The sequence below is a fragment of the Ursus maritimus genome, unplaced genomic scaffold (assembly GCF_017311325.1).
Source record: "Ursus maritimus isolate PB19 unplaced genomic scaffold, ASM1731132v1 scaffold_24, whole genome shotgun sequence".
NCBI classification, from domain to species: domain Eukaryota; kingdom Metazoa; phylum Chordata; class Mammalia; order Carnivora; family Ursidae; genus Ursus; species Ursus maritimus.
This window is the reverse complement of record NW_024424897.1, coordinates 13,950,689-13,975,391: the sequence shown is the minus strand read 5'-3', so window position 1 is coordinate 13,975,391 and position 24,703 is coordinate 13,950,689. Positions and strand designations below refer to the sequence as shown.

General features: G+C 37.2%; 1 protein-coding gene across 7 annotated transcripts in view; it reads right to left on the bottom strand.

The window, feature by feature from the left end:
* BPTF (bromodomain PHD finger transcription factor) overlaps positions 1-24,703 on the bottom strand; it is a 144,162-nt gene that overhangs the window by 57,221 nt on the left and 62,238 nt on the right. For 5 of the 7 annotated variants that reach the window (XM_040640381.1, XM_040640380.1, XM_040640379.1 and 2 more), the window contains 4 exons: positions 17,137-17,325; positions 12,303-12,490; positions 10,230-10,585; positions 9,377-9,508 (listed from right to left, as the gene is read on the bottom strand). In XM_040640381.1, coding sequence (XP_040496315.1) covers positions 9,377-9,508; positions 10,230-10,585; positions 12,303-12,490; positions 17,137-17,325 — 865 coding nt within the window. The remainder of the gene's footprint in view (positions 1-9,376; positions 9,509-10,229; positions 10,586-12,302; positions 12,491-17,136; positions 17,326-24,703) is intronic. The other 2 variants (XM_040640382.1, XM_040640383.1) reach the window with 1 other exon arrangement.

Genomic DNA, 24,703 nt, shown 5'->3' with positions numbered 1-24,703 from the left:
ATTCTTTTTATCTCTATCCTCCCACTAAAAACTCCTTATTTATCTCCACTTTCAAGAAAGCTTTGTGTCCCTATGAATATAGGACCCTAAAATCCAGCCTACCCCAGGCCAAGAGAGCGCATGCCTATTAGCTGCACAACATGAGTATGGCAAACAATCTTCATTCTCTCACAACTGATGGGAGGAGGGGAAAGGGAGTAGATTCTCACCGGGGACTAACTTAGTCAAATACCATCAATGTGCCACTACTCTTGCAACCAGGGAGTGGGGAAGCTCTGTAGCTACAGCTTGGTGGATAACCTGATGGCCTCAGCCCGCCAGAGTAAGACAGGAATGACTAAGCCAGGATCAAGGAGTGTTTCTGAACATAGTTTTTGTGGGCTAAGCTTTAAAACTCTCTAAAGTTCAGGTCTGATACAGCAACTGAGCCATCTTCGCTGACAGTGGCCGGGAAGGGAGCACTGTGCGGGGAGACCACCAGTGCAGTGATAGGCTGGGAGCTCACAGCCGGGCTGGGCGCTCAGCTTGTGCTCTTGGTGTTCACATGGGAAACAGACACATTTTCATCACCAAATACAAAGGGTTCACTTTGCAGAGGATGCCAGGCCAGCGAGGTTGTACTGTAGCTGATCTGTGAGGTTAGCTACTCCAGAGTAAATTCGGTTGTTCTCACTGCCACCAAGACAAACCTTATGTTTTGGCAGCAATAAAGCTCAGCTCTGAAGGAGTTCTATTCTGTTTGGCTGGGCAGAAATCCTGGCTACTGCGGGCAGCCTAGAGGCCCCAGGAAGGAAGCTTGATTGGGCTGGTACTGTGCAGCCTCCAGCTGCCACTCCACACTGGCAGGAGCACTGGGTGGCAGGTGTTCCCTCCACACCTCCACGGTTCAACCGAGAGCCGATCACGCTTCAATTCCACTCCCATTCTGCACGACGTGCCTAGGGTCTTGTTGTGCTTGTTTTGCTGTTATAAACAAAGCTACAAGAAAAAAATGTTTTGTGTCTTTCTTGGCAAACTTGGAGGGTACCCCCAGTGTTGCCCAGTGGTGGGGTAGCTAGGTCCAAAGGTTCTGGCACTTAAAATGCTGACAAGTAAAGCCACAGAGCTCTTCAGAATTGTACACTTCACACTGCCGCCGATTATAAAGCCACCCTTTCCCACACCTTCACTCAAGTTAGTACCAAACTTCTCAATTATTAGCCCAATTGAGAGAGAAGAAATTATATCCCACTGTTTTCATTTACATTTCCTTAATTATGAGAAAAGTAAACATTTTTTTTTATGTCCACTGGCCTTTCACATTTATTTTTCTGCAAAATGCCTGTTCAAATCCTTTGTCTTGTCTGTACTGGACTATTAGTCCTTTTCATTTATAAAAGATCTTTGTCAATTAAGGTAACTTCCCATTTGTGGTGCAAATATTTTTCCTCAGTTTGTCATCTGTCTTTTGAGTTTGATTATAATATTATTTTTCCACTCAGAATTTTAAATACATATATCCACTTTTTTCCTCTATGGCATCTGGGTTTTACATCTGTTTAAAAAGAAAGTATCACAACAAAAACATAATTAATCCATGGTTTCTTATTGAAGTTTTTTAGTTTTTGTTTTTTAAAAAAACCTTCCTTGATCTGAATGTTTTTGCTGAGGCAGGGATCTAGGTGATATTTTCTCCACACATGTCCTCTTTCCTTCACTTACATGTAATGCTGTCATTGCTAGATGCTCGCATGTGTTTAGGTCTAGTTCTATCCCGCTACCCTAAACCTTATTTTTTATTGTAGTTTCAAAAATGTTCTAATATCTATTCCCTTTTTTCTCATACCTACTTCCCTTTTCTTGCAATTAATTTTTCTAGCTGAAATATTAGTATCATTTTGATCAAGCCTGTCTGCCCCCCAAGGAGGGAAAATCCTATTCATAATGGAAATGAATATGAATTTTGATAGATTAAGTAATCATAATGCATAGTTTTAGAAAATGTGTACGTATCTGTTTAGATATGTATACTACATATATAAAAGTATATCTTTTTGTATGTCTTTATACAAAAAGATAATGTATCTTTACCTTTTCAGTTTTTAAAAAGATTTTATTTATTTGAGAGAGAGAACGTGAGCGAGAGAGCAGAACCAGGGGGAGCAGCAAAGGCAGAGGGAGAAGCAGACTCCCCGCTGAGCAGGGAGCCTGATGTGGGGCTCGATCTCAGGAAACCGAAAGCAGCTGCTCAACCAACTGAGCCACCAGGTGCCCCTCTTTACCTTTTCATTTACCAGGTATCCTTTCTATCTTTAGTAAAGTTTTAATAATTTCTTTACATGATCCTAAATATTTCTTGTTAAAGTTATTCCTAGTTATTTGAGAGTTTTTGCTGTTATGGGGATCTTTTCTTTCACTGTAATTTTTAAGAATATGTAAGATGGGGGCGCCTGGGTGGCTCAGTCGTTAAGCGTCTGCCTTCAGCTCAGGGTGTAATCCTGGTGTTCTGGGATCGGGCCCCGCATCAGGCTCCTCCCCTGGGAGCCTGCTTCTTCCTCTCCCACTCCTCCTGCTTGTGTTCCCTGTCTCTCTCTCTGTCGAATGAATAAATAAAATCTTAAAAAAAAAAAAAAAAAAGTAAGATATAACCAGGTTAAGAAAGAGAACTTTGTATCAATAACCAAATACATCAGAAGCTAGTGTGTCCCACTCTCAGGCAGTCATTACCCTGACTTTTGGGTTATCGTCCCCTTGCTTTTCTTTATAGTTTTATCACTCATGTGTATATCCCAAACAGTATAAAGTTCGGCTTTTGAAAATTCAGTAGCAAGAATAAAACTAGCTGCATGAGCAAAAGAGCAATATTGTTACTGTTAAAAGAAGGTTCCCAGGAAAAAAACTTGTCACTGGGTCACAGTAGCCTCTTCTGGTGAAATCTGAGGGTGAGGGTCTGAGTGAGGCCTGGAAGACACTGGGCTCACCATACTCATGGTTATCTGGCAGGACTGTGTGGAAGTAGGTACACTGCACAGATACGGTCCAAAATGGACTGCTATGGACTTCCTGCTCCTATGCCTTCTGATGATTCTCTGGTGTGACTCATGAAAATTCTGTTCTCCCCACTGACTTGGGCTATGGCCTTCCTAGGCAGTTTACCATTTGTTCACCTGTATTCTTGCTTCCACGGCTTTGCTGCTGCTGTATTCTCTGCTGTTCCCCTTTTCTCTGTGGGTTTATGCTTTAAAAAAAATCCCCCCGCCATGGTTTTCAGGGAGTTAAGGAACAAAATTAAATGTATTTATACAATTTGTTATTTTAACTCAGAACTCCCACAGTGTTTTCTACATGGTTACTGTTACATAAAATGTATTGTTCAGTGGGCGCCTGGGTGGCTCAGTTGGTTAAGCATCTGATCTCAGGTCAGACCTAAGCATATGGCTCAGGTCATGATTCCAGGGTCCTGGGACTGAGCCCAACATTGGGTTCCCTGCTCAGCAGGGAGTCTGCTTCTCCCTCTCCCTCTGCTCCGCCCCCAATTCGTGCACACGCGCGCGTTCTCTCTCTCAAATAAATAAAATCTTTACTTAGGGGCGCCTGGGTGGCACAGCGGTTAAGCATCTGCCTTCGGCTCAGGGCGTGATCCCGGTGTTATGGGATCGAGCCCCACATCAGGCTCCTCCGCTATGAGCCTGCTTCTTCCTCTCCCACTCCCCCTGCTTGTGTTCCCTCTCTCGCTGGCTGTCTCTATCTCTGTCGAATAAATAAATAAAATCTTTAAAAAAATAAAAAAATAAAAAAATAAAATCTTTACTTAGTTTTCAGATTGTTTCTGATAGTTTTTCAATTTTCTTGGGGTTTCTAAGCATCTAATTAGGTCAACTGCATATAATAATTACGCCTTATCTGCCAACACATACATACATATATATACACACATATATCTGTATGTTTTATTTCCCTTGACGAACTGCAGTAGCTAACACTTTTAAGAAAAGTTAAAAGCCAGCATTGATGGTGGGCATTTTTGTTTTGTTCCATCTGAATGTTAATGGGAATGTATCAAGAAAGCATGATGGTTTGGTTTGGAATACATCTTTAGGGGGGAAAAAAACAAAAAAGACTATTTATTCTCTATTCCTATTTAAGAATTTTTAAAAGAAGAATTAATGAACTTATACCCTCTTGGTATCTAATGAGAGGATCAAAGTTTTCTCTCTTTGACTTCTTAAAACAGCATGATATTATTAATCTCCTAAGAGTGGACAACTCTTCCATGTCTAGGGGAAGCCAATTTAGCCATGGTTTACAATTTTTAAAATTTACTCCTGAATATATTTGCTAGTGTTTTAAGAGTACCTGAATGCACATCTACTTGCCATTAATTATTAACCAATGATAAATATTAATAAAGGAGACAGGGCCATGATTTTCTAGTTATCTTTTGTCTATTTCTATGCATCAAGTTTTTTAATAGTATTATACTAACAATAATCTGCGAGATTTCCTTCTTTTTCCATTTTATAGAAGAGTTTGAATAGAATTATCTATTACCTGAAATCTGAAGAACTTCCTTATGAAGTCATCTGGTCCTGCCCACCTCCTTATTGGTAGGTACAGTGATATCCTTTAAACTGAACCAGAAATCCTTTTCCTGCCTGAGAAGAGAGCATGGCCTATGCCCTACTGTCCAGTAACTGAGATGGGGGTGGCAGACCCTCTTCCCCAATCCTTCTACCCAAAAGTAGGAGCCCAGTGGGCCCTTCCTCTATGGATGTAGGAAGCCTGAATACTATGTTAGTGGACCCTCTGAAGGTTTAAAATCTCTAGTGCCAGTGAAAGTGAATCAGAAATACTGATTGGCATAGTCCCTTTTCTATTTTTGATGGTTATTTGTGTTTTCTCCTTTATTTTTTCTTTCCTGATAATCTCATCAGAGGTTTGTAAAATTATAATGGGATCTAAGGCATGTTCTCTGTTTCATCAAATATTTAATGTTCAACAGTTCTTAATATTTCCTGTCTTCGGGGTGACTAATTAATTTGCAGCTCTTCTTTTCTAATGTAAGCACTGAGGGCTACCAATTTACCCCTGGGTACTCTTCAGTGGCAGCCTACAAATTTCAATATATGTAGGGTTCTCATGAACATTCAATTTGAAGTGTTTTCTAGTTTCCATTACAACTGTTCTTTGAATATTTATTTATTTAGAAGTGTACTTCTTAGGTTTTAAGCATATATCTCCTGTATTTCTTTAAGCTTTTACCACAAATGTCTGTATCCACAAACAGCATTTTAACATACTAGAACACATGCTTTTAAACTTTACATAAATAGAATCATACTACATGTATTTTTAAGAAAAGAATTGTTTTTACTCTATTGTACATTCATGAGATTCAATCTCATTGACGCTTGCTCTAGTTTCATGGCTGTATAATGGCCCATTACAGAACCACCCCATAACTTAAATGTGCCTAATTATGGGCAGTTAGGGACTGTTACCAAATTTTACCATTACAAAGTACTGTAAGAAACATTTTGGGGCACACCTGAGTGGCCCAGTCGGTTAAGCGGCCGACTCGTGATCTCAGCTCAGATCTTGATCTCAGGGTCATGAGTTCAAGTCCCGTACTGGACTCCACGACGGGCGTGGAACCTACTAAAAAAAAAAATTTCTTCCTACATATCTTCTCACGTACACATGTAAGGTCTCTCTAAGGTACTGAGTTAGGAGTAGAATTGCATTTTCAACTTTGTTTTTACCAGATGATTCTTTCCCATGGTTGCAGTACCCACTTCTCTGGTTGCTCTTTCTATTATGTCACCTATTTGCCTATATTCGCTAAATTTTTAACAATCCTATGGGCGTGGGGGTGAAATAACAGTCCCTAGTTTTAATGTGCATTTACCTCACCTTACCAGGGAAATTTTCATGTTTTTGGCTATTTGTGTCTCCTCTGAATTATATTTGTATCTTTGACCTTTTTTCCTACTAAATGGTTTGATTTTTCTCTTACTGAACTGTAGAAATTCTTGAATATATTATGAACACTAACCCTCTTTTGATTATACTATGATAAAAAAAATAAAACTGTTAACCAGTCTATGACTTAGTTTTTTAGGATGACACATTATTATAAAACTCAAGCAACAGAAAACAATCCACCATTCACTGATCTATACATATGTGATAAAACTACGTAGTCAAACAACGGATATAACAAAAAAAACTTAAAAATTACAGTTATCTCTCAGGGGAGGCAAGTAATGTGAATGGAAAGTAGATGCAATAATGATAATGTTCTTATTTTTGAAACTGGTTGATGAGTTCACAGGTGTTTTTTTTATTATGACCCATTCTTGCTTATATATTACAATCTTACGTATGTATTACAATATTAAACATGAAAAAGGAAAGTCACCTGTAGTAACAGCAGATACACAGATACCTATATGCACACTCATTCTTATCTGATAGATAACAGCTTAACAATGGAAGAAATAATGCCACACTTTGGTGCGTTCTGAAACAGAATGAATCAGGAAGGAAAGAAAACCATCAAGAGTAAGAGAAAAGGAACGAAATATGGGAGGAAGTGGAGGGAGAAGGAAAAAATATGTGAAGGAGAGGCAAGGGGAAAAGGGAAATGGGATAGAAGGAAGAAAGGAAGGAAGTGGAGGAGACAGAAAGGGAGGAAGGGAGGGAACGTTCTTCATTCCAAAATCATTATCTCTTATATTTTCTTCCTGGGAGTTTTGCTTTTTGCATTTAGGATTTACTCTACCTGGAACTGACTACTGTGTATGATATAAAGAATGGGATCCAATTTCCCACCATACAGATAACTCAAATTGCCACATCACACCTGCTAGTGAACAGTTCAACCTTTTTAAAATGCTACTCTATCATCTATTACATTTCTATATATGGGCTGGTCTCTTTCTGGATGGTTTATTCTGTACCACTGGTCTATTTATCTTTGTATCTATACTGCAGGATTATTATAGCTACCAAATAAGTTTTTTTTATCTGGTAGGACAAGTCTTTCTACCCCGTCCTTTCTTTTCTCTTAAAAGATTTTATTTATTTATTTGTCAGAGAGACAGAGATAGAGAGAGCACAAGCAGGGGGAGCAGCAGGCAGAGGGAGAAGCAAACTTCCTTCTGAGCAGGGAGCCTGACATGGGACTTGATCCCAGGACTCTGGGATCATGACCTGAGCCGAAGGCAGACGTTTAACCAACTGAGCCACCCAGGCGTCCCTCTACCCTGTCCTTTAAGTGTAAACCCTACTATTGCCCTTTTCCATATAAAATTTTTAATCATCTTGTCCAATTCTGCAGAAAGCCCAATGATAATTATTCATGCTATTAGAATTAATTTATGTAATAATATGAGAAAAATTAACACTATTAAGACACTGAGTAGTCCTATACATGAACATGAGTTATATTTCTACTTATTTAGGTATTCTTCCATACCTAACATTGTTTTTCAACAAAGGCTTTATAATTTTCTCAAAAAAATCTTAATTTACTAATATTTTTTAAATGTCCTGCAACTGTTAGATATTTAGAAGGCTCTCAAAGCTTTATTATTAACAATCATAATAACCAATCATTTAACGAATAAAATAACTGGCTGAATTTGTAAACAGTTCCTTAAGGTCAAATCTTAGAAGTTTGTCACCTGGAAGTTTTTGACCATAGTACTAAGAGAAGTTAGTGCCCTGTTATTAATCTCTAATTTTTCTGAATCGTAGTCTCTAATTTTTTAAAAATTCAGAGCATTCTATTTTACCTCATAATATTAAAAAAGATTCTTTCATATATTACCAGATGTGTCATTAATACAAATACAATTCATGATATAATTTTATAACTCTAAGTGACATGCTTAGAAGGCTAGCCATTAATGACAAACCAGGAAGAAAAAAAACCAAACTCATTTTTAAAAAAAAGTTGAATTCCATCTTCCATTGAATGTTTAAAATCGAGAAATGAATTTAGAAAAGGTATGATTTAGTCACTTTATTTTTTTTTTTAAGATTTTATTTTATTATTTATTTGACAGAGATAGAGACAGCCAGTGAAAGAGGGAACACAAGCAGGGGGAGTGGGAGAGGAAGAAGCAGGCTCATAGCAGAGGAGCCTGATGTGGGGCTCGATCCCAGAACTCCGGGATCACGCCCTGAGCCGAAGGCAGATGCTTAACCGCTGTGCCACCCAGGCGCCCCTGATTTAGTCACTTTAAGTTATATTTGAGTATTGGAGTTTATTTACCAACACTTAGCTAAGCTTCAGTTCTCAAAGTATTGATTTCTTGTCACTAGAGACATGGCTGCTTCAGGATGATCCCTGAATAGAAGAAAGTTGGGACAGAAGAGTTTGGGGCAAGTCTGGAGGTAAATGCAAGAAGGAGCAACAGAAACCCAGCGTACTGCTTCACAATTGCCTCTGACTCTCTGCTCTACCTTGTAAAAGAGATCAGTAAGAAGTAGAATAAAGCTATGGCAGCCATTCAGCTCTCCTCTTCTAGCATGCAGTCTGTAGCACCTGAACTTAACCCTCTTTTTTTAATCCTAGGAAGAATTAAGTCCATTCCACTTGTGGAAGCCTCTATTGGCAGCAGCAATTACATTCAAAACAGGAGGTAGAAAAGAGAGAAAACAAAGTTATCTATAAGATTTATTATGTAAGGAGAGCACACACACACACAAAAATCTGAGAGCAATCCTTAGGAGATGAAAATTTGGCAGGTGTAAACTACTTTTCTTAAAAAAAACTTTTCATCATAAAATAAAACACAGATGTGGGAAGCAACACAAAATATTATTTGTATTAACAAAATAAGTGTCATACCTTCAGAATGGGCTCTGTAGAGGGGCGGGGAAGGTAAAATGATTCCTTCTTTTCACTTTGAATAGTAATTTTCATTTTTTTTTTACCATAAGCTTATATTAGTTTTTATAGTAATAACTTTTTAAAGACTAACTAAAGATAAAAAAATCCATTTGAATTAAAAAGTAGATTCAAGTCACAAAATTTATCAATTTTTTTTAACAGTCTGCTGAAGTCACACAACTCTGGTCTACTCAGGAGCTGAGTCATGTCTAGACATTCAATTCTAAGTAAATCAGATGCCCAGCACAGTAACTGAAACATTCTAGGATATTAAAAAAATGTGAGTGCTCTTTCTGTTCAATAAAAATGCTTTTTACTTTTAAATAATAATAGAAATAATATTTATTTGTGTTACATCTCACAGAGAAGGGAAAAGGCCAGGAAGAGTTTAATTTAATTGTAATATGGCCTTTTAAATACACGAACTTTCATTAACAGGCTAATATTCCAAAAGGGAGTATGGTACACCATTTACAAGGCTCAGAACTCACTTACCTGGTGTGGCCTAAAGATTCTCGCCATATTGGTAGCATCACAACAGGTTTGACTGCACACTCCAAAATCGCTAAAGCCAGTGCAAATTCTCTGGGTTTGCTACACATCTGAACTGCTTTGATCCAATTTGCCCTGTATTTCAGGAGGGAAAAAAAGTTATTTCACTTGTTGGTCTTAAAAGCACAAGAGCTGTAATTTCTGATCTTATAGGGCATATGTTCCTAGGCTAAGCAGGTTTAAATATACTGCTACTGGAAGTTCCTACCTCACAGAATCATAGATTTTTAAATTTTTATTTATTTATTTTGGTGCAAAATAGTGGTTTCATTAAAGCATGGGGACAGGACCTCTGAATCACAGATTTTTTTTTTTTTTTAAGATTTTATTTATTTATTTGACAGAGAGAGAGACAGCCAGCGAGAGAGGGAACACAAGCAGGGGGAGTGGGAGAGGAAGAAGCAGACTCCTAGCAGAGAAGCCTGATGTGGGGCTTGATCCCAGAACGCTGGGATCACGCCCTGAGCAGAAGGCAGATGCTTAACAACTGTGCCACCCAGGCGCCCCTGAATCACAGATTTTTAACACTAGAAGGAATCCCAGAGATCGATTAGTCTTCCAATTCCTTAAACCTTCTACAGTGTTCTGGAACTTTGAGTGGCCTCCTCTGGGCTCCAGAGGAGTCTTCCAAATGCTAATGCTGGTCCAGTAACTTAGAAGTATACTCACATCCCTAATGTGCTCAGTGTCTTGCTAACTAATTCATTGGTAATGCGTTTCAAGTGAGCACGTGCAATAATCATTTCGTAAATTTTTAGTATATCCACAGAAATAAATGAACCTTAGTTTCCTTTACCTGTGTGAAGCCCAATTTGGATGAAGAAAGGATGAAGGGATATTGTTTTCTAGTTGGGTGATAGTCAGTCTTAGAGTAGATATGGTAAGAACTTTGGACCCATGGACAGAACCATTCCATTTGAACTCTCCTGCTGGAGTCAGACAGAATTTATGTGCAAGATGTCTTCTCTTATCATGATCTTCTCTGTGCTGGTGCTTATTCAAAGCAAATGAATTGGTGGAGTACTGATTGTGGTAGACACGATACTTCCCTTCTTGACCCAACTTAAAATAATTGTTGATATTTCCTTTCATGACCACTTCCTTTTTGGTGCTCAACCGTGAAATTTCTCCTTGAGAGTTAACTACCAGTACCTGACCAAGAAAATAAAAAGACTGATTATTCATATCAAATATGTAAACTTAATCAACTGTCTTTCAATAATCTGTAATTTATCATTCAAAATAAAGTTCAGGTATATCTTACGACTGAACTTTTGAAATTTATCAGCGAAGTTAAAAGCTAAACATAATTGTTTATAATTAAACAACCAAGATCTTCCCATAAAAAGAACCTCTAAGTGCTTATTGTATGTCAGACTTTATGAAGTATTTTCATGTATCTCAAATATACACACAAAACCACATGTGTACATCATTCACCAACCATTACTTTAAGCTTATGATATATACGGTAGGGAAAACGTAAGGCACTACACGTACTATTCCCCAAAAAATATATTCCTAAAAATATCTTTTTTTCTGCTCCTTTTATCATTCCAGCTTTAGTATGAGAGCCCATGGATACTTTAAAAGCCTGTTTTCCAACAGCTGATCCCAATCCTTTAGTGAACCATGAGATCAATAGTGGATCTTTTCAACTTAAAAAAAACAACAACAAAATATAACACAATCAACTAGACTAGAAAAGAAAATACCAGAGTGCTTCCCACATGGTAAGGTAAAATACTATTTCAGGAAACTTCTGCATGTGTGTACTGGAATGCTATGAAAAATGTCATACTGAGGGTCAGAGTGAAAAACCAGCTTCGAAGCTATTGCTTTAAAGAAATTCCTATGTTTAGAAGAGAACACTATATATTCTTGCATATCTACCTTGCAAATAATTCTTAAATATGGAAGACACAGTTGTGGCCTTATACTGCTACCCTAGCTAGCTGGGGAACAGAAACACCAAGTACTAGCTGAGGCACCAGGCTGGCTCAGTCAGTAAAGTGTATGACTCTTGATCTTTGGGTTGTGAGTTTGAGCCCCACACTGGGTATAGAGATTACTTCTTAAGAAATAAAAAATAAAACTACTAGAAGCACCTGGGTGGCTCAGTCGGTTAAGTGTCCAACTCTTGACTTCAGCTCAGGTCATGATCTCAGGGTTGTGAGATCGAGCCCCTCATTAGGTTCCCTACTCAGTGGGGAGTCTGCTTGAGATGCTCTCTCTCCCTATCCCGAGCCCCCAAGTGTGCATCTCTCTGAAATAATAAATAAATCTTAAAAAAGGGGGGAGATGCCTGGGTGGCTCAGTCGTTTCAGTGCCTGCCTTTGGCTCAGGTTATGAACTCAGGGTCCTGGGATCAAGCCCCGCATAAGGCTCCCCACGCAGCAGGGAGTCTGCTTCTCCCTCTCCCTCTCCCTCTGCCCCACTCCCCGCTCGTGCTCTCTAATAAATAAAATCTTTAAAAAAAATTATTACAGCTAGAACTGAGCATTAAATCACCTATAACTCTTTACTAGCCCACAAACAACGTACTCTTTACCGTATGTGAAAAAGAAGCCTCTACCTCTTTAGAATCATATACAATAAAACTAACTATACAGTAAGAAAGTATACCACCCAATTATAGCATTTCCCCACATGAACTGAAATTTGGGTATACAACTGTACTTATTGTCTAAAATATGTATTATATGTATTATAGACCTAATCACTTTTAACCTGCTACCCACTACACTCTTGGAAGTAGAAAAATACAATTCAAGAGTAGGTCCACACTTCCTGCCCCTATTTTTCAGGTCTGATAAATAAAATTATTTCACATTCCAGAGATTTTTTGTTTTAAACAGAAAGAACATACCTCTTTGCCCTCCTTAAATAATTTATTTGCTTCATGGGCTGCAGCTGCCACCTGTTGGCTCTTCAGCTGGCTAAGTTTGCTGTCTGGATTCCGTAATCTGGTGATAATTCGAGTTGACCCAGATGCCCCTCTTCCTGCTCCAGGAGACTCACTTATTTCCCCATTAGACTTCTCTGATTTGAAATCACCTGTTATCAGATGAAAAGCCAAAAGTAATTGCTAACAGTAAGTTATTTATAACAACACCTTATTTATCCAAAACTCTTATCTGATGCACATCTAAGATCCAGAAAGTAAACAAAAAGTCCTTGAATAGCCAAAGCAAACATATTAATTCTTAAAGGTTTTACTTAAGAGAACTTTACTGTGAGTCAGTTATTACTGTACAGAAAATTCAAACATGCCAAGTTATCTGTTTCAAAGCTCATCTACTAGAAAGCATGAAGGGCTACTACAAATGTATAAGCAACAAACATTGTAGCTCAAAATGCACACTAATAGAACTCTGCCTATATATTCAGTATGGTTCCTGTACAAAAAGTAAAGGGTATAATTAATTTTAGAAAGATTTCCATTGAAATTATTTAAAAACCTAATGGTTTAAAGTTTATAAATATAAATACCAAGTGAATTTTCACCTAAGGAACCTAGAATTATCTGTGTATGCAAATAATTATACATGTGAAATCAACTAAATTAGTTTTTTTACTATAATAAAGGCCTCTCACATTTTCATAACAACTTAATTTTTTAAAGTGACAGACTGCACCACCAAGGGACAATTACTGCTTTGCCATAAATCTCACTTTGGCTGAAAATTTCCCTACATTTTTAAAACTATCATATCACCATCCAATTTCCATTGGCCAGACAGTTGAACAAGATTTCTCTCTCTGTTTAATTTAAAGCTCTTTAAAATGAAGAACAGTGTGTCACTGGCAAATGAAAGGCCAAACATAAAATTTACAATATATTATAAAGATGGCATTGTGAGTAGAGAAAAAAATTAGACTGGGAAAACTGGCTATTCTGAAAAATATAAAAGACAATTTAGGAAACATTTCTTAATTTTATCTGACCAACACCCTTTCTTTCCTTTGGGAAGATGCTTTTCCCCCACTTCAATTATGATTCAGCGGGGGCCACAAATCCTACCATACTGGGTGAACAACCTCCTCCAGCTTAGCCATCACCACCTGGCCACAGTGACTGTCCTAGATCTGGCTATGTGGCCCAAGCCATTCAGCATACTACTCTAATTTTTAAATTCGGGAGATGAATAAAGGGTCTTTTTCTTTTTTTTTTTTTAATTTTATTATTTATTTAAGTAATCTCTACACCCAACATGGGGCTTGAACTCACAAACCCGAGACCAAGGGTTGTATGTTCTTCCAATTGGGCCAGCCAGGTGCCCCAGTTGTGCTTTTTGTGTTAGCGAACAAAAAGAGTATAAATAAGAGGCTGTCTACTTTTTTTATCCCACAACATGGAAAAAACTTAATAATACGAGACAATAAGCTCATCATGGGGGCAGGTGGGAGGCGGGGGAAAGTGGAGATAAAAGGAAGACCCGCAATAACCTCATTTGGTGCCCAGGGTCCAATAATGCGCTACCTCTAGACTTGCCAATTGCATGACCCAATTAAATTCCCTTTTTATTTTAAGCAAGTCTGGTGGATTTCTGTCACTTACAACCAAAAAATTCTAAATAATCCAGAGTATTTTAAGATTTTTGACCCAATATATGGCACTGACTCAATCAAGATGGGTAAGGGATATTGGGTGTTTTTCCATCCCAGGCTGGAAAGCTAGAAACCTGCAATGTGTGACAGCAAAGCAGTTAATCGGACTATCAACAATTTTCTCTTGGGTCTCAGACCATGAGCCTATCCACGATAAAGTTTTATGCCAAGATATTGAACTATGGTGGCTACTTCCTGGGACCATCTATACGGACCTACAATAAAGACTTTTTAGACAGCATCTGATCTAAGCTGGACTTCCTAAAAGCAGAAAGGGAAGGCACAACGCTTTTTAAATGCCCTTCAATTTAGAGCCAACGATCCAATACAGCTGAGAGTCAATCCTTTGACACTTGCTAAGGTGTTTTTTTTTTTAAGTTTATTTATTTATTTAAGTACTCTCTACCCTCAACATGGGGCTCGAACTCATTACCCAGAGCTCAAGAGTCAAGAGTAGCATGCTCTTCCGACTGAGCCGTTAGGCAACCTGACACTTGCTAAGTTTAATAAAACAAGGGAAAGGAGGCAGCAAATTCATCCCTAGGGGTAAGACCTGAAAGGGCCGAGGAAGAGAACAAGGCTTATCTAACATCCCCTGCCCAAAGGCCACATTCCTCCTCTTATAAAGGAGTGACTCACGGCCATGCAGCCTGGAGGCAGAGTACAGACAGAGCTGCTTTACCCCAGCCTCTGGAGCTCATATTTTAAGGGTAGCAGGAGGCAGAATTCTGCCTAGGCAGGACTTCATCCACCTGAAGGCTAGGGAATTGGGTCTGCAAAGCAGACGACAGAGCCAGTAGAGGGGCTTTACCTTCAGAGACCCTGAGCAGAGTTTCTGGCTATTGGGTACCCAGGCAATCTATGAGGGATTGCTACTGCCAGATCCCCAGCAACCCATCCCTGACAACAGCCAGAAGGAACTAGGCTGCTAAAGCAGAATGGCCTCCAGAAGGGGGATCTTCCCATATAGTTCTCACGTTTCATCCACAGCCATCCTCCCAAAAACCAAGGGCAGCCAGGCGTTATCAAAGAACACCCTCCACTATCAGGACAACAAGTGTGACAGGCAGTTAAATTCATAATTTGGCTCATGGATTGTGAGATTGAGAGAAGCTATATCCAGACCTAATCAAAAATAATATACAACACACAGACGTTGTAAATAAAGTTACAACTACCAGAGGTAATTTTGGGAAGTTTCTGAAAAAAATCTTCAGTTGTGGGTGAGATCTTTGCATTGTGTTAGGCAGAAGCATTTTTGAATTTGAATAAATACGTTTGTGCTCAGCTACCAAAGGGTGTAACTGTGGGGATATTTGTTTCCTATCTTTGCAACATTCCTCTTTCTTTGGAAAACCATTCCTACCCCACTCCAATCATACACTTTTGCTGGAGCCATCAATTATAATACCTTGCCTGCCCTGGCCACAGGGGTGGGAACAATATGTCCAAGATAGGCCACTCAAATTCCTTCCTCAAGGACTTTTGATTTGGAGCAGGAGTAGGGGCCTTGCCTTTGGGTCACAGACCTTGGAAAGATATGAATACAAACCGCTGATGCCATCTTCCCTGCCACTTGGAAAAAGCCTGTCTGTATTAGGAGAGAATGAAGTTAACACACAAACATATGCACATCAAAAGGTGGAGGGAGAGAGAGAGAGAGAGAGAGAGAGAGAGGGAGAGAGAAAGAGGAAGACAGAAAAGCTTTGATACCTGGGACTCCAGTTATGCCTGATGATGGTTTGGACTTCCCAATTACATGAGCTAGTTAATTTCCCTTTTCACTTAAGCTAGTTTAAGCTGGTTTGGCAGCTTGCAACTGAAAACAAGTTCTAATTAAAACAGATCTCCATCTCCTACCATACACAAAATTATAGAGCAGGATTAAAAACAAAGTTACAGAAATATTATGTGAAATTATTGTAAAACATGTGTATATGCTTGGGATAGGATCTTCCTTAGTAAGACACAAAATCCAGACAAACCCAAAAGAAAAAGATTAATAAATTTAACTATATAAAAATTTCTGTATAACAAGATAACAGGAAGAGGTAAAACAAGCGATGACTGTATAAGTATATACATAAAATCCAAGATAACAGCCATAATACATAAAGCATTCCTAAGACTCATTATGAAAAACTATCAAAATGCAATAGGAAAAAATGAGCAAAAGATATGATTAAGCAATTCACTGAAAGTTCAACAAACACATAAAGAGAAACTAAACCGCGTTAGTAAGCAGATATGCAAATTTTTAAAAGAAATAATTTTCATCATTAGCAAAAAAGAGACTGATGATGAATTTAGGTGAGAGTATGAAAAAATACATATGTATGTAAATTATTGGTATAAATCCCTTTTAAAGTACAACTGAGCAGCAGTCATCACTATTTTAAAAATGTACCTACCATTTGACCCAGCAATTCCACCTACTGGTCCTATACTGCCAGAAATCCTTGCGTAAGTACACAGAGATATATGCCGAGGATGTCAAAACAAACAAACAAACAAAAAAAACCCACCACTATTTGTAATAATAAGAAAAACTGTTAACAGCCTGTATGTCCACTAACAGAGAAATAGTAAATGAGTTACTGTTTATCCATACTGTGGAGTACCATGCAGCAGTTGGGAAAAAAAAAAAAAAAAAAAAGAATGAGTTCAATTTATATAATGAAAAGATCCCCTACATGTACTACTGAATGAAAAAAAGCAAGATGCAGAACAATGCATGCAGAATGATTCCATTTATGTAAAAAAATAATAATAATTTAAAAAAACCTTTTGGTAAACATAGATACATTAATGTAACCACATGGAGAAAGACAGAAAATGTTACACACCAAATTGTTGACGGTGGTTACCTCTGGGGAGGGTACCCAAAAAGATTTATTTTTTCCTGTGTGCTTTTGCATTTTTTTAAAATAAAAACAATGACAAGTGCTACTTGTGTTCAAAAAAAGAAAAAAAAAAGGAAAAAAAGAAGAAAAGAAAATCTAAGTCTTCCCACCCCATCAAACTTTTATTTAAAAAATTAAAAAATTAAAAAAATTAAAAAGCTCGCTTTAATGCATGAAGTGTATTCTTACCTATCTCTTCTTGAATAGAGACAGGTGTATGAGACTCTCTTTCTCCATTTTCAGGCTCATCAGCTGCCTTAGCAGATTCACTCTGGGAAGAATCTAGTTCACTGCTGCTGTTACTGTTTTCCAGATTAGGCTGGATGGAGGTAGTGGTAGCACTAGTGTTACTGCTGTCACATGTCTTGTTAGGTTCTTCTAGAAAAATAGAATATCTGATTTTTAGATTAGAAGTCACATGAAAAGTAACTACTTTGTCAGAAAAGACATTTAATTGTTTGAGGACTGCATTGCAAAGCTAGAGTTAAAGAGAAAAGCTGCTCATGTATGAAGAATGCAACATCTGAGATCTATAAGCAACACCCTCTGAGTTATTTGTGAAGGCTCTCAGCCTACTAACTCAGACTCTTATTATCTTAGTCTCTAGTACAAGACAGACAGTCTTTCAGATACCCCAGGGCTGAAGAAGAAGAATAAAATGATGTAACTATCCCACAAAACTTAGAACTGGTTTTGAGATAATCCCTCAGAATCTGAAATTTATACTCTTACTTTTCAAAAAAGCAAACAGGGTTAGAAACAGCATTAAACTAGATTATTTATCTCTAAGATTTTCTGCTTGAATTCTGTGCTCCCAAATTAACTAGAAGGTAATGCTGAAGTCATTGTAAATTTTAACACAATTTAATAGTTATCACTAAGAATACTATTCCTAAAATTATATCAAAATGAACACTACCATGAACTGAAAGCCTAGGTCTTTCCATGGTAGTTCAGAAATTAAGAGCCTCCTTCCTTCTGTATTTCATTTTGTCACTAAGATATTCTTCAAATAGTTAAAAAAGTGGTTGACGGTATATCACAAAGGCTACCCCTAATGTATAACGAGCTATTATTCTTTTAGGAAAAAAAATCTCAACAACCTGATAGAAAAATGAAAAAATCTGTAAGCAGTCACAAAAAAAATGAAAACGGCCTTTAAGCATTTGGGAAAACGCTCACTTAATTCCAACTAAAAGAAATGCAAAGTAAAACTATATGGAGCTATCCAGCTATTTGGTTGGCAAAAATCCGAGCCTCACAATACATTCAGGTAAAGAGGCAGTTTGTTAAGAGGCACTCCCACACAATACAGCAGGAGTGAAAAAAGGGGGAAAGTGGATAAAAAGGAACCGACAATATCTACACATGCACTCTTAACCTACCAATCCCATGCCCTGAAATCTATTCCAAAATACACTCGTTAAAATACTAAATTACTTATTTACAGAGCTATGCATTGCAGCATTATTTTTAATGGCCAAAGACGGAGACAAAATGTCCATCGATGGGGCACTGATTGAATAAAAGGTGATACACACAATGAAATATCATGTACCATAACAATTGGGGAAATCACCAGATTCACACATGAATGATTAAGCGTAAAAAGAAAAGCGCAGAACAGTAGTTACAGTATGCTAACTTCTGTGTAAGAAGGGGAGAGAAATATAAATTTATAGGGAGATTTTGCCTTTATTTAAAAAATTTAAAAACACTGGAAAAATAACCAAAAATTAACAAATGTGGCTACCTATGAGGGAAGGAAAGGAAATGACTACCTAGAGAGGGAAAGGATGGATGTGAAAACTCTATAGTTACACAGTTTGATTATGGAATCATGTAAATGTTTTACATTTTTCTAAAAATTAAAGTTAGAAATGCAATCCCTAAAAATTGAAAACTGAAACAAATTAACCTAGTTGTATATCAAGTTGTTGGCATAACCAGACAGAGAAAGAAATTATTTTCAGTGACTTTGGAACACAGTATTTTGACTGTATGTCCTTACTAGAATCATGGCATAAGGATGAATAAGGAACTATAAATATCACCTTAAACGCTATTCAGTGGTCTTACTGTCAGCAGTAATACTGGTATTACAAAATTACTCTGATATATAAAATCATTTCTTATTAACGTACACCAAGATGTTAATAAGACATATATTAATAATATGTTATTATTAATGGACATTCATATCAGGACAAAGCAAATGTGTACTTAAGTTACTACTCTGTTAGGAACTAAAGCTTTCAGTGTAAGGGAAGAGATACAAGTTTAAAACCAAGGGGGGAAAAAAGAAAGGGAAAGAAAAAGGAAAAAGAAAAAGAAAAAGAAAACTACATCTAAGTATGCAATCCTCAGACTGAATCTGAAAGGTCAATATGAACTGATGATCTTTTTCTTTTCAAAAATACATACTTCCTAACACCACCCACCAAAAAAGCCTAAAGGCAATGACAGCCCAAGAGCAGTAAGCACCTCTGGGCCCAGATTGTGGTCTCTAAATATTCCCCACTAAAAGTAACAAGGACTTCTTGGAGGAATGACTGATTCCAGGTCTGGGGCAGGAAAGATGTAAGATAAGCTTCATACATCTTATTCTGTCAAAAAGCATGGAAGCTCTCTAAGAGTACCAGGGTCATGGAAAAAGGATGCAAATTTTGTCCGATGCTGGTCAATATAAGCAAATTGATAACTAAAACTGACTAAAACAAACTGAATACAGAAAGACCCATGAGTTCAAACGGATATTTAAAATGAGGAAACAACGCCCCTGTATAAAAGTCCATAACTCATGAATCACCACTGTAGGTAACTGGACACCAACTCCTGACTCTGAAAAATAATTCAGCATTTATCCCTGCTCTAACTACATTTCAAAGTATTCAAACAGCCTCAGTTACTGAGGGAAAATTCTTCACAGAATTCCAGTTAAACAAATACAGAAAAAAGACAGAATTAAAAACCACCATATTATAACCTCCAAACAAGCAACTGATTCTGAAATGATCATCAGTGAATGAGAGGTTAACAGGAAACTTTACAATGTCACTACCTGAACTCACTGATCACTTTCAGCATTTATAAAGTCAGACCACAAACAGACATCACGAGCCTTTTGATGCTATATGATATGAAGTACCCAGCACATAGCTTATGGAATATTCTTGCCAAAAACACTTAAAAATTATTTTAATCAAGATTTTAGAATAAAGAACACTAAGAGGAAGGAAACAGACAAATCCTGAATGTAGGATATCCCATAGCAAGATACACGATTCTTCAACAAGTCAACAGTGTATAGAGGAGAAAAGTCGGGGAAGGGGAGAGTACTCTAGACTAAGAGACTCAAGAGATATAAAAATCAACTGTCACATCATATGGGAACCTTATTTGGAGTTATTACAAACACAACAAATGTAAAAAAAATTTTTTTTAAGTGAGGAAATTTTAACTGACAGCACAGATGATATTAAGGAATTGCTATCAATTTTACTAAAATGGCAATGGCACTGTAATTATGTAAGAAAATATTCATATTTTTTAGAGATTTATGTAAGATTGATATAACATGATGTCTGGGATTTGCTTTAAAATACTGCGGTAGGGGGGCGCCTGGGTGGCACAGCGGTTAAGCGTCTGCCTTCGGCTCAGGGCATGATCCTGGCATTATGGGATCGAGCCCCACATCAGGCTCCTCCGCTATGAGCCTGCTTCTTCCTCTCCCACTCCCCCTGCTTGTGTTCCCTCTCTCGCTGGCTGTCTCTATCCTGTCGAATAAATAAATAAAATCTTAAAAAAATAAAATAAAATAAAATAAAATACTGCGGTAGGAAAGAACCCAAAATCATATTGACAAGAAAGGGGATAAAAAAAACCCCAAAACTGTGGTATAGTTGCACAGAGGATATTACAATGCAATTAATATGAAAGAACTCCAGCAACATACATTATATTAGTAATATAATATAAAGTGAACAATTAAGTTCCAAAAAATTACACTTAACACATTACATTTAATAATATATATTTAACACAATACATTTGCAATAAAGTTTAAAACAACTAAAAGAAATATATAGTTTTTAGCAAATTATGTAAATCAACTCAGTGAAGCAAAAGCATGTGAATTATATATCACTTTGACCTCCAGTATCAACAGTCTTGATTCTACTGTGTATCCCTTATAAAAACAAAAGAAGATGTTAGTGAGAGCAGGATTCAGAGTGACAACTACTTCAGGTAAGGGAGACAGAGGCAGGGGATGAGACTGGGGAGATGATTATAGATGCAGGTTAGTTTCAAAGCAGGACTTAGCTTTTTGTTTGGGATGACAGGTTCCTAGGTGTTTATTTTCATTATTAATTTAAAACCTGAATGAATAAATTAAGGGATGCTATGCAATGACCAATGATGAGTACAATTAACTAAGGATTGTGATTTACCTAACAATGTACACCTACGGTCAAAGAGGAAACATTATTTGAGCCAAAAAAAGAAAAAACAAGGAGTTAAAAAAAAATCATGGATGAAGCAAGTACGACGAAATCTTGATAATTCTTTTTTATGTAAGTGTTAGATATATGGCAATGTGGGTGCAGTCATAGTATACTATTCTCTTAACTTTTATGTATGTTTGAAAATGTTTATAGTAAAAAACTTCTATATGAAGGATTTCAAAATGCCAAATTTAACATCTGACGCTACAACCCAGTAATAAAATCAACTAACTCAGAAAAATCTGGAACAAAAGAAGTCTCTCACAAATAGTATCAAATTCTTCACTAACCATTCTTTTCACAGCTGTAAGATTTATAAAGTGTAGTAGTCCCAATGTATAATGGTCTAAATATAATCTTCTCAAATAATGAAGCAATATGAAAAGATACCCTCTCATGAGCTCAGAGTGCAATGTCTCATAGAATAAGAAAAAGAGAGATTCTAGACCAGCCCACAAAAGCTTTTTTAGCACATAATATACTCCAAGTATGGTAAACTAAGAAAATTCTGGGATAGGAACTTAAGAGATTCTGACTATATACATCTTAAAATACTTTAGAGAAAGTATTTTCTGCTATTAGGGAGATAATGGTACTTCATACAAGAACAGGCAATCAATCCCTTACCAGGTATTTTCATCTAAAAAAGCCAGTAACTCACTGAAAGCAAACTGAATTCAGATTGTATCCATTTAAACTCTCAAGGCTATAAAAAGCTGAGGACTACCACAAACTCATAAAACACAGCTTTTTTGTTAGTTCATCCAAAGTTAATCTGTCTTAGGAGGAAAACAGTGTTTTCCTCCATTTCAGTTTACAACAGCGATTTGGGTTGGTGGTTTTTGTTTTTTTTTTCTAAAGCACTGCTCGAACTCATGACCCTGAGATCAAGACCTTAGGTGAGATCAAGAGTCGGATGCTTAACCGACGGAGTCACCCAGACGCCCCGGTTATTGTCGCTGTTGTTGCTTTAAATCATTGTTCTAGGGGTGCCAGGCCGGCTCAGCCAGAAGAGCGTGTGACTCCTGATCTTGGGGTTGTGGGACTGAGCCCCACCTTGGGTGCAGAGATTACTATAAATAAATAAACAAAGGAAAAAAAAAAACCCACACTTTAAATAACTGTTTTACAACACTTCACTTCTTTACTTCATTTGGGTATAAATTAAGGAAATCTGAAGCAGTTGCTTCAAAATACCAGCACGAAGGTATCACCCACCCAGATGTACGTTTTAAACTTCAAAGTCCAAATGTTCTAGACCTATGGCAAATATTATAGGTCTTGGTATTTACAATGCTATTTTCATTAGACATGACAAACACTGCAAACAAATAAAAATAGGGTAAGTTTTGTAGTCATCCCTCAAACCAAAATTACATGTAGATCTTGATCTTCAACTTCTGAACAGTAACACCAAAGCCTAAAAAACAAAATTCTACGCAAAAAACTACAAAGGAAAAAAGTAACTTTTCTATCTGAAGTTAAAAAGGGGAATTTTTTTAAAGGACCCTGGGATCATGACCTGAGCCGAAGGCAGACGCTTAACTGACTGAGACACCCAGGCACCCCCACCAAATTTCCCTTGTAATAAAATTCAAAACTAAAGCAAAGTGCCTTTTAATACGTCATTATCCCCAAAAGTTAAGAAATAGGTTAAGTCAGTATATTCTTTTAGTTTAACTTTATAGCTGTTAGAGTTTCAATATGTCCATGGAAACATTTTCAAAACAATTATAGTTATAGAAATAAAGCCAGTTTTATCTACTACTGATATGTTCTTAATCCCAGGCATTAAATCTGGAGGCATTAACTTAAAACAAATGCTGTCTGCACTATGTTTGAATACAAATTCTCAACAGTGGATTTGACTTTAAGATGCTAGCAAGTCATGTGTCTGTTTCTCCACTTACAAATTTAAAACTCGACATTCTGGTACGAAAAGGTTCTAATCTAAAATCCAGGACAAAAATGTAACTCTGAAACTGAGCCTTTTGTCAATTACAAAGAAGTAATACTAAATAGCATACTTGCTACATGGGGTTGTTTTTGGTAACATAACCATTTTCATGAAACATCTGGAACACAGATGGCAAATATCTGGAACGCAGGGGCAGAGGGAGAGGGAAAAGCAGACTCCCCACTGAACAGGGAGCCCAACGAGGGGCTTGATCCCAGGACCCCAAGATCACAACCCCAGCTGAAGGCAGATGCTCAACCGACAAGCCACCCAGGTGCCCTGAAAGTAGATGTGTTTCTAAAAAGATTCTGGATATATTTCTAAAGAAATTCTAGGGGCACCTGGGTGGCTCAGTCAGTTAAGCATCTGCCCTCAGGTCAGGTCATGATCCCGGGGTCCTGGGATGGAGCCCCGCACTGGGCTCCCTACTCAGTGGGGAGTCTGCTTCTCCCTCTGCCCATCCCCCTGCTTATTCTCTCTCTAATAATTTTTTTAAAAAGATTTTAAAGATTTAAAGAATCTTAAAAAAAAAAAAAAAGGAAATTCTAAATTCCCAGGTTATTTTTTAAAAATCTTTCTATTCTAGAAAAGATACATAATACAAACACTAACCAAAAGCAAGCTATTACAGCTTAGAAATGTTACTTAAGATAAAGGACACTTTATGGGATGCCTGGGTGGCTCGGTCAGTTGAGTGTCTGACTTTTGATTTCCACTCAGTTCATGATCTCAGGGTTGTGAGATCGAGCCCTACGTCAGGCTCCATGCTTAAAGGGGAGCCTGCTTGAGATTCTATTACTCCCCCTACTCTCATGCACGTTTTCTCTCTCTCTAAAGTCAATAAATAAATCTTCAAAAAAATTGAAGACAAAGGATATTTTACAATGATAAAGTTAATTCAACAAGAAATATGAAGATTATGTGCACCTAATTATACAGCCTCAAACTATATAATGCAAAAACTGAAAAAAATTAAAAGAGAAAAAGGCAACTCCACAGTAAACAGAAATAATTTTAAAATACCTTACAGAGAAGGAAGAGGGAAAAAAACATAACAGGCATATATAATTGAACAACACAATTCAAAACCTTGGCCTACTCTAAGTGTACATGAGACATTTATCAATATTAACCATATACTGAACCATAAAACCTCAACAATTACTTTCATTACAGTAGCTTAAGCTAAAAATCAATAACAAAAAAGATAACCAGAATGGATTAAAAAGAAAACTATATCATAATGAAAATCAGAAAGTATTTTAAACTGAATGACAAAGACAACACAGAAGTT